General features: G+C 48.6%; 1 protein-coding gene across 1 annotated transcript; it reads right to left on the bottom strand.

Annotated features, from left to right (window-relative positions):
- Window positions 1–5,666: 5,666 nt before the first annotated feature.
- Window positions 5,667–8,082, bottom strand: LOC109746064 (F-box protein At5g65850-like). The gene is made up of 3 exons (XM_020305180.1): window positions 7,605–8,082; window positions 7,094–7,491; window positions 5,667–5,777 (listed from the first exon to the last, which is right to left on the bottom strand). The coding sequence occupies exons 1-3, from the start codon at window positions 8,080–8,082 to the stop codon at window positions 5,667–5,669; spliced, it is 987 nt and encodes a 328-aa protein (XP_020160769.1).
- Between the last annotated feature and the right edge of the window lie 2,852 nt (window positions 8,083–10,934).

Here is a 10,934-nt window from a genome sequence, read left to right as displayed (position 1 = left end):
AGTCCGAATTGGACAAGGAGGCCGGGGGGGGGGGGGGGGGGGGGGGGGGGGGGGGGGGGGGGGGGGCGGCGGCGCCCCCCTTTCCTTTCCCCCTCTCTCTCCTTCCCTCTCGTCTCCTACTCCCACTTGGAAGGGGGAGTCCTACTCCCGGTGGGAGTAGGACTCCTCATGGGGCGCGCCTAGGGTGGCCGACCCCCCTCCCCCTCCTCCACTCCTTTATATACGGGGAGGGAGGCACCCCTTGGACACACAACAATTGATCTCTTGGATCTCTTAGCCGTGTGCGGTGCCCCCCTCCACCATAATCCACCCTCGATAATATCGTAGCGGTGCTTAGGCGAAGCCCTGCGTCGGTAGCAACATCATCATCGTCACGACGCCGTCGTGCTGACAGAACTCTCCCTCAAAGCTCGGCTGGATCGGAGTTCGAGGGATGTCATCGAGTTGAACGTGTGCAGAACTCGGAGGTGCCATGCGTTCGGTACTTGATCGGTCAGATCGTGAAGACGTATGACTACATCAACCGCGTTGTGCTAACGCTTCCGCTTTCGGTCTACGAGGGTACGTGGACACACTCTCCCCTCTCGTTGTTATGCATCACCATGATCTTGCATGTGCGTAGGATTTTTTTTTGAAATTACTACGTTCCCCAACACCACCAACCCTATTGTTGGCTCCAGCTCCAGCTCCCTCCCTCCTGCATAGTGCCCTTCGTCTTAGCTAGTTCATCCTTGGATATCGGCCTCTCATTTGCAACAATTGTACATTGTTGACTTTTGGACACGGTCTTCCTTGGATCATGGCTGCCCATTCCCACTCTTCCTGCAAAATGTCTAGTCTGCGTGAATCCCTTGCTAACCGACAACTATAACCCTAGCCGTCTTGATGCTTGCATGAGAAAAGAACATGGTGTGCGTATGTGGGTGGGGTGAGCGAGAGAGAGTATATCCGAATAATGAATGAACATTGAAACTGTGTGAGAAGCGAAAAGCATTGTCAATATGCTGAAATTTTGCTCTACTAGATAGTGCTTTGGTTGATGGGGGGGGGGGGGGGGGAGGGGGGGGGGGGGGGGGGGGGGTGAGCTCTAGTTACTTCCTAACAATGTGTTCAACAGCTTATGCTACCATCCATGAACATGAGCGGTATCTTCCTCTCCTCCTGCTTATCCTTAAGCAACATCAACATATGGACAATATCCAAACTTTTATTGGGGAAATAAAGGGGTCAACTGAAGCCGCGGACTATTTTAGGGACGAGGGGTGAAGGAGACCCTATACCGTAAATGGAGAGTCAAAGTAGATCCAGGTGACCGGTAGAGATAAGTATTTCACGCGAGGAAGGGCCAAGCCGTGTGTGCATCTTCAATGACATGTAGCTGAAAAATGCTATACAAATGAGCGTGACTAGAATTTTCGGTCTAGACAAGGTCAATGGAGTGAGAAAGACGAACAAGGTGGTGGGAACACCACCGGTAGCAAAATTAGTAGAACAAGTAGATGATAGTGTCGCCAAGTACAGCGAGCTTGGTTTCTCGAGCAGGGATCATATGGTTAGCTCATCGACTGTGAGAAAGAATGGGTCTCGGGGAAAGAGGATTCGGGGCGGTACGATAACACGGGGGACTACCTTGTAAGCCTAAACATTTGCTTTTGTATCATTTTCATGAGAGCAGATCACCTACACTTAATTAACCTTTTAGAACATTTCCTTTTCTTTTGTTTTCTTGAACAAATGAAGCACATTAATTTACAACTTCGCTATTCTTCCTTTTCACACAACAACACAACATAGATAGACTGGTATGTAAATCCGGGAAATAAAAATCAAACGATCCATCCACCATCTCAATGTGAATGATGAGGAACGCTCTGCTGGTGTGAAGGGATGAGGATTAGCTACACGCAAGTGCGGTGGCACTCATGTCCCTCGTGTCCGCTTTTTTTTTGGCTCCGAGATTCAAAGTGCTATATCTTTTAAATAAAATTTTCAAATTAAGTTTTGTTTTCATATTTGTGTTTCTCGCGACCAGTGCTTTTAAATACTATCCATTTTGAATATATTTTGATGACTTTTGAAAACATATATTAAGTTTCAATGTTCAACTTAGTAAGAGCGACTGATAAAAATCAATTATTTTCTGTCTATGACCTATGGAAAAAAATTCTTAAAATTATATCTCTGAAACTTGTTGAAACTTGGCAATTTTAGATGCAAAAATCGTAAGTTTCATCGTTGAAACTTAAATTTTTTTAGGGTTTTTCTTTTTTTTACTGTGCCAGCGTGTGGGATTCAACTATTTCGTGAATCGCGAGGTAAATCGAGCGGGGGGGCAGGGCTTGGCAGGTGGGTGCCCCTGCGAATTTGCACGTGTGAACTATGATTCAGAAGAAAAAAATTCTGCAAAGAGTGATACAGAGATATTTATGACACTATTAACTAGATTAAGACCACTGATTAGTTCTTATCTGGTGATATGATAGCGCTTTCATCTTTTTCGTGACATTTGATTGGTCTCGGCACACAAGCTCTTTTTTTTTGCTTGTTGAGAACTCAGGCACACGATCTTGGGCTCGTGCTTTTCCACGTGCGTCTCATTGTAGGTACACATATAATTTTCAGCTCAAACTTGCACTCAACCACCCTTCGTTTACATATGTGATATGACCGAGTTTCTGTCACGCGTCAAATCTATACCTCTATATAGCGTACGAATAGCTTTAAATAACAACCGTTGGATGAAGTCAATCAGAGGGTAGAGAGGTGGCAGATCCGAGTGTTGATGATCGCTGGATATTCTTTTTACCACACCAGATTCTGCCACCGGTACTAGTATTCAACGGTTGGGCTTAAACTCCATGGTCATTTTATAAAAAAAAATTAAAACACACTTTTACTTTGTTCTAGACTTATTCTTAGACTCTCCTAACTTCTTTACTTAGGTTTTGTTCTAGACTCTTCTAGAATGGCCTCACTTATGTCTGTGTTGCCGACCTTTACGCCTTTGGCGGAGATGGATTCTCATCTCCTCATCAGGGGTCACACCTTCTCCACTCGAAGGGCCTATGATCCTCTTGTGCGAGAAGCCGAGGTGGACCAAAATGTTGCAAATAATTGGGGTTTGCATGTTCCTAACAAGATCAAGGTGTTTCCATGGCTACTCTTGCGCACAAACACATCATTCCCAACCACGATTGCCCTTGATGTGCCAGCTCGCCGGAGATTGAGATTCGGATCACCTATTCATCACCATGCCCCCTCTCCGATGGAATTTCGCAATGACTCGGTGTCTCCCCCCCCCCCCCCCCCCCCCCCCCACACACACACACAACAATTTGACCTCTCTTCATGTCATTTTGTTCTCCTATTTATCCTTTGAAAATTTTGGGATGCTAGGAATGCTAAAACATTCAGAGAGATCAGGACCTTCACTCCATTACGATGTTGAAGCTCATCATCGAGGACATTGACCTTTTGTCACATAGATTGGTAGGCAGTGTGACAAGGATGCTATCTTCTTGTATGTAATTTATATGTTTCGCTTGTAATCTACGGCTCGCCGTAGTACTCCTTGAGTAATATAAATAGAGCAGTAGCTACTTATTACTTTTATATTAAAAATTGCTATGTGCTATACTTTAAAACACACCTAGACAAAACATACTCGATATATTTTAGAGATTTTTTACGGTAAAGGACTCACATTTTATCCTAGTTTTACATTTTGCCATATGCCTCAAATTTTTCATTTGTCTATTATAACAATATGCCAAACTCTAGATGTAACTTGATTATCTGAATTGCAGGTATAATTTACTGGTGTCAAGTAGTAGTGGTATCGCGGCAAGCCGCGTCCTCTTTCCTTCTCCACAAGAAAAGACTTAGTCTTTCCTCCTCCCCCTGTCGGCGCCGCCGCTAGTCCACTCCATCTCTGATGGCCTTTGGGCCATGTAGGCGTGAAGGTCCTCGGCCTCTCGCCATCGGGAGGAACCTCGCTTTCGTTCTTGTTAGTTTCAGCGTCTTGGTTGGGACTGTGTGGTAGTGGTGATGTCCCTCAGTAGGAATAAGATCTCCCATGTTTCGTCCTTGCCCTAATGGTGCGTCTAGTGTCATTGGATGTCGCGCGAGGTGTGTCTCTGTCGGATCTCGCGGGATTTGGTATGTGCTGGTGTTCGGTGGATCTGTTTGGATCCAGTCTCCGTCTGGGTGTTAATAACAAGTTTGATCCTTCCGATCTACGACTTTCTTCATCGGCCATGGTTGCTACTCTGGTGCGCTGATCCTATGATGCCTTAGCACGATGACTTCCCGACTGTCTACTACAACAGGGTTTGCCTGGCTCCGATGAGGGTGGGGCGATGACGGCGGCACGTCTTCAGCTCGTTCCAATGCATGTAATCATCGCTAGGTGTTCCACGGACCTGGTTGTAATTTTTGTTACCTCTGATGTTCTTTGTAGTGTCATAATTGACTATGAATAGATAGGAAGTTTCTCCCGCGCTAAATAAATAAATAAATAGCAATGGTACCGAGGCGGTAAGTAGGGTGAGTGTGCAAGGATGGCCAGGCAAATGATGAGTGCGTTGCACCACACGATCAAAGCAGTAGCATATAGATATCCGTGTAGCTACTACTACTAGGTAGTAGATGGATCATGTGTCGACACCAGCGTGGTAAACATGATGCATTTTGCCATACGCTCTAATCATTTCTCACCTCGGAACGTCCCTTCGCTGGTGCTTACCGTGAACGCCATTCCAATCCACCCAGCTGACCGAGCCAGCCGGGGGCAGCAACGGCACACCGGAGGCGGAGGGGAGCACGTCGCTTCCTTTGCCGGGCAGAGCAGTCAGGCGCAACCCAAGTACGCCAACCGCCTGGTCTGGTGGTGCTTCTCATGTGCCACTGCCCGCCGGCGCCAGGTTAGCTGCTCGTGTCGTGTGTCCCGGAGGCCGGAGGCCGGACGCGCCCACTACGCATGACGCAGACTTGCTGTCCCGGTGGCTGCGACCATCACAAGCTAGCCGGGTGCAGCTGCAGCCCCAGTCGACGCGCGGGCGGGCTACTGCTAAGCGATAGCTGCAGCCCCACCACGAGACTGAGGAAGCTTATTAATTCGCTTCGGCGCCACGCATCGCCGGAAACGTGGGGCGCCGGAGCCTTCCCCCCTGGCCTGTACCTCTCCACCCTTTCGCCCATCGACTTTGACCTGAATGGAGGCTGGGGGGTAGCTTCAGCAGCAAACAACATATGGATAATGAGCCTGCATTAGCAACAATAAATAGATTATTATTGGCCTGAAGTTCAGGGTTCGCTGATGCAGACAAACCGGCCATTCGTCTGATGTCTACAGGAGGGAATCAGGGGAAGGTGCGTGCGTGTGGAAGCCTCAAGTGTGTAACCTTGGTTGAGTACATCAGAACCAGGCTGACAAGTTACTGATTTTGTTTTTCAAAATTGAGGTCGTCACTCCCCTGCCGTCTTCGGAAAAGAGTGAACAGAAAGGGCCAGCGTCTCAGAAAAGCTAACAAGAGCAGAAAATGTTTCTTGGCACCAAAATTAAGCTCCCCCCTGATGAAATGAGGCCATGGCCACATACTACACGCCAACTGACAAGGCCTGATGAACTGTGACAGACGACCGACGGGAGTGATTCAGCGTTGCAGCTATCGAACCAACGGCCAGGGCCCAGCACAGGAAACTGTATTTGCCAAATCGAAGTGGGCAGGGAACAGCAATTCACGCAACCTGAGGGTTCTGCTTCTATGCACAATGCACTGCACTGCACACAGGCAGAAATTCAGTTAAACATCGCAATCTGACAGCCAAGGTTCCCTTTTTCCTCTTGTCAATCAGGCGGATTGTGTGCTAAGGATGTTTCTTGTCATCACCATGCACGTGTCCCAGAGTACCAAAAAGTGGCACATGAATCTGTTGTGTCACGAAAGACCATACCATTTTTTGTTTAGCTAAGCCGGTTTGGAATGCCAGCAAGGTGGCAATTTGGTGCCGGATATTGGCCCGGTCAGCTCTGAAAACCAGAATTGCAAGATTCAGACAAAGAAAACCGTGGGTGCATGGAATCTGGACAGAAACCTGAAGACCCGACTTTACTCAAAACAGAGGAGCAAATGGATGGAATTTCATTGGTGGCTGACACTGGGAGATAAGATATGAACGAAACTAAGCTAGTTAGCTTCATGGTCACCTGAATCCAGCGAAATTTTGGTGCTGATGCTGACCACTGTTTGGAAAATGCTTCGATGATAAATTTGCTAAATGCGCCATGTCGATAAGTACGCACCATGCTTTATTTGGGCTTCGAGCTGGCTTGATAGCCTATTTAAATATATTTTTGATAAGTAGATAGAAACATCTTTCAATACACTGATACTAAATGCCTTCATAAGTTTGAAATTCAGCAAAAATATATTAGGTCTCGTGGACGGGCAAATTTTCCTTATCTTCTTTGAAAATAAGATTAGCGACACAAGATGATCGACCGCAACAAGATGAAAGGGCAACTGGTTATCATTGTCATTTCACAACATTTCCAACCCATGTATACATCTAAAAGGGAAAGACAATTCCCCCATGAGCTCCACTAATAGAGAATGGCTAAAACAATATACTACTACCAATAGGAAAGCTAAAAGTGGCAATAATGTAACTAGTAATGTTCATGGCGAGTTCGGCCCTGTGCCGAAGAGATGTGTTGATGCTGAGAGAGACTCATAGAGCAATGGCAATTGCCTCATGTTTTCACTTAAGTCATCTAATAACTACAAAAAGTTAAGGGAGAGAGAACTTCCCCCTTGACCTCGTTTAAAAATGTTTTGATGGTTGCCGCAAAATTGGAGTATGTTGTCATTCTTGTCGGCACAGTGCAAGCAACAATTTGTGCTCGAATGGTTGTTTCACTGCACCCGCGTACGAAACTGATGGTGGCGTCACCAAGGAGAGGTGAGAGCAAGCTGGGGCGATAACCCCCCAAAATGTTCCATTTGTAGTTCGTGCCATGCTTGAACAAGACATCCCCTTGCCTGACGCACAACGTCTTCTCGCCATTGCCAAACCAAACGCTAGTCGGTACCTTATTGTTGGTGTATGCGGTGAAGCTGTAGTGCAAATCCCAGCACAACTTGTTGTCGTCACTGTCGGCCCACTGGTCCTGCGGTGGCAGAGACATAACCCATAACTGGAGAGTCGGAGGGAAGCCGGGCACTTTTACGGCGAGGCATAACCGCCCGCTCATCTCGAAGGCCTTCACCAACAGATCCAAGGGATCATGTTCCAGGTTGACCCTCACTGGGAGAGGGTATATGCGGTGCTTCTCGGTCGCCACGTCGACCACCAGGATCCCGCTAGGACGGCCTTCGGTCACCAAGTATAGCTTACCGTCGACGAGCACCGGGGGCAAGGTGCGCGCCAGGGAGGAGCCGAAAATGCACGATCCTTGGCGCCACTCGAGCCACCTACCAGCGCCACCGCCTAAGGTGCACACACACTGGTTGATTTTGATCGGGTTCCCTAAGATAGTACAATCGTATGGTGCCAAGGAGGAGAAGCGGAACAGCTTGTGCTCCTTGGTGGAAGGGCTGAACCCCAAGGCGAAGTGATGATAGATTTTGGGTCCCGCTCCCAGATCCTGAAGGGAGGCGCCTTGGCGAGTGTTGCCGTCTCGCCGGTGACAGGGTTGCTGATGAACGCCGGCGCATCGGAGATGGAGTCGAGGGCGAAGCATAGGAGGCCGTTGCAGACGTTGGAGAGGCTGTAGCCGCTGGGGATGGCGACGCGGCGAGGCATGGGCGTGGTCTTCGACGAGGAGACGCAGAAGAAGCTGGCCTCGTCGGACCTGCCGTGCTCGCGGCTCTCCATGACGAGCAAGGCCTCCGGCGGGGCGGGGACGTGGTCGGCGACCTCGGCCTCGGCGTGGAGTCTGCCGAAGATGGGGTCGGCGACGACATTGCACCAGAGCCTGCAGACGCAGCGGCAGCGGGTCACGTCCCTGGTGGACAGCTTGAGCAGGATCTCCCGGATAATGTCTGCGGATTCCAGCGACGGAGCTCGTTGTCCGCTCATCGCCGAAACCAAGATCGATCGACGACTGCTAAGCGGCGGCGGAACTCGACGAAGCCGAAGGAAATCGAGCTGGACACAAAAGGTTTATATAGCAGGTACAAAACAAGATAGATCACGTACGATCGGACGCGCGGCTTGAACACAACAGGGCAACCGACCTAGCTTTTGTTTTTTTACATCGCCAACCGACCTAGCTAGCTTGATTAACTAGGGATGGGAAACCGATTTAAAAGAAAAAAAACAATGGACGGGAAACCTTGATCAAATCTATGGTGACCTGGCCTCCTTCCATTGTATATGCTGAACTTCTTATGACATATGACTTAGATGTGCAATATTTATGGCACATCTAGATGTGCTTTAGCAAAACTGTATTAGAAAACCAGCTCGGGGACCCAGTGTTTAGGCTTGTAGCTGGCTCATTAACATCTTCCAGTATGCTGATACTAACTATCTTGTTACGTTGAAATCTAGCGATTTCTCATGTTTTCTCAACGTGCCCCACCAACTATTGTTCTATTGAAACCACAGCAGTAGCAAATATATAAGCTTATGTGTATAGCTTTTTCAGATTTTATTTAGGCGTGGAAATAGTATTTTCACTGGAAAAGAACATAAAGGGATCCGTGAAGCTCGGCCACCATATGCACTTTTGGGGGAGAAATCCATCAACATTGTTCATGTACACATGGAACTCTAGATGTAATCGAGCTTAGGCTTTCCTCCTCCTGTCGGCGCCACCGCCGGTCCGTCCCATCTTTGATGATCTTTGGGCCATGTGAGTGCAGAGGACCTCGGGCTCTCGCCAGCGGGAGGGACCTCGCGTTCGTTCTTGTTAGCTTCAGCGTCTTTGGTTGGGATGTGTAGTGGTGGCGATGTCCCTTAGTAGGAATAATGTCTCCCATGTTCTATCCTCGTCCCGATGGTGCGTCTAGTGTCGTTCGAGGTCGTGTGAGGTGTGTGTATGTCGGATCTCGCGGGATTTGGTCAATTCTGGTCCTCGGTGGATCTGTTTGGATCCATTCTTCGTTTGAGTGTTAATAACAAGTTTGATCCTTTCGATCCTTCATCGGCCATGGTTGTTGCTCTGGTGCACTCGTATTATGGTGCCTTAGCACGATGACTTTTCGACTGTCTACTAGTCTACTACAACAGGGTTTGCCTGGCTCCGATGAGGTAAGGGCAATGACAGTGGCGCGTCTTCAGCTCGTTCCCGTGCTTGTAATCATCGCTAGGTGGTGCACGGACCTGGTTGTAATTTTTGTTATCTCTGGCGTTCTTTCTATTGCCATGATTGACTATAAATAGATCGGAAGTTTCTCTCAAAAAAAAACAGGTAGTAGTGGTGCCGAGGCGGTGAGGAGGGTGAGTGTGCATGGATGGCCAGGCAAATGATGAGTGCGTTGCACCCACACGATCGATAAGGCAGTAGCATATAGATATATCCGTGTAGCTCTACCAGGCAGTAGATGGATCATGTGTCGACACCGGCGTGGTAAACATGATGCATTTTGCGAGACGCTCTAATCATTTCTCACCTCCGAACGTCCCTTTGCTGCTGTTTGCCTTGAACGCAATTCCACTTCCACCCAACCGAGCGAGCGAGCCAGCCGGGTTAGCTGCAGCCCCAGTCGACGCGCGGGCGGGCTAGCTACAGCTCCCCACCACGCGACCGAGCGAGCTTAATTCGCTTCGGCGCCACGCATCGCCGGAGCCTTCCCCACTGCCCCTGGGTCTCCATCCGTCAGCCCATCGACTTTGACCAGAATGGATGCTGGAGGATAGCTTGAGCTGCAAACAATATATGGATAATTAAGAAGTAGAGAATTGCCCGGGCAACAGGACATATATGATAAGCCTGAAACCCAGGATTCGTTGATGCAGACAAACCGGCCATTTGGTCCGATGTCTACAGGAGGGATCAGGGAAAGGTGCGTGTGGAAGCCTCAAGTGTGTAGCCTTGGTTGAACAACATCAGAACCAGGCTGACAAGTTACTGATTTTTCTTTTCTTTCCTAAATTGAGGTCAGCATTCCATCGCTTTTTTTTCCGGGATAGCATTTCATCGCTTCGGAAAAGAGGGAACAGAAAGGGTCAGCGTTTCAGAAAAAGTAACAAGAACGACAGTTGTTTCCGGCACCAAATTAAGCTCTGACGAGATGAGGCCATGATCACATACATGCCGACTGACAAGGGCTAACTGAATGAACTGTAGCAGGCGACTGCCGTCGATGGGAGTCATTCCGCGTCGTGTACATACAGACAGCATTTACCAAATCCCATCACCGACGCGTTCTAGCCATTGGACCAACGACTATCATGGGGGCAGGAAACTGTATTTAGCCGATCGAAGTGGACAGGGAACACCAACTCACGCAACCTAAGAGTTCTGCATCCATACACTGCACACGCGAAGAAATTCAGTTACACATCACAATCGGCACGCCCGACCTTCCCTGTTTTCCCTTTTCCTTGTTAAAGTGCTAAATAATCAGATATCTTCTCTGTGTGTTCCAAAGTACCAAAAAGTGGCACAGGAATCTGTTGTGTCACGAAAGACCATACCATTTTTTGTTTAGCTAAGCTGGTTTGGAATGCGAGCAAGGTGGCAACTTGGCTCCGGATAATGGCCCGGTCAGCTCCGAAAACCAGAATTGCAAGATTCAGACAAAGAAAACCGTGGGTGCATGGAATCTGAATAGAAAAATGAAGACCTGTTGTTCGCGCGTGTGGCCTTCTGTTGGCATGTGCCGTCATGGTTTCGGTGCAGCTGCCTCTTTGTAGCTCTGCGATCCCATGTCGGTGGTCAGGTTGGGCCGGTGGTACCCGTGTTATATGGGTTGGATTGTACC

This window comes from Aegilops tauschii, chromosome 2 (genome assembly GCF_002575655.3).
Source record: "Aegilops tauschii subsp. strangulata cultivar AL8/78 chromosome 2, Aet v6.0, whole genome shotgun sequence".
NCBI classification, from domain to species: Eukaryota; Viridiplantae; Streptophyta; class Magnoliopsida; order Poales; family Poaceae; genus Aegilops; species Aegilops tauschii.
Note: the sequence above shows the minus strand (reverse complement) of the source record. Positions and strands in the feature narration are given on the sequence as shown.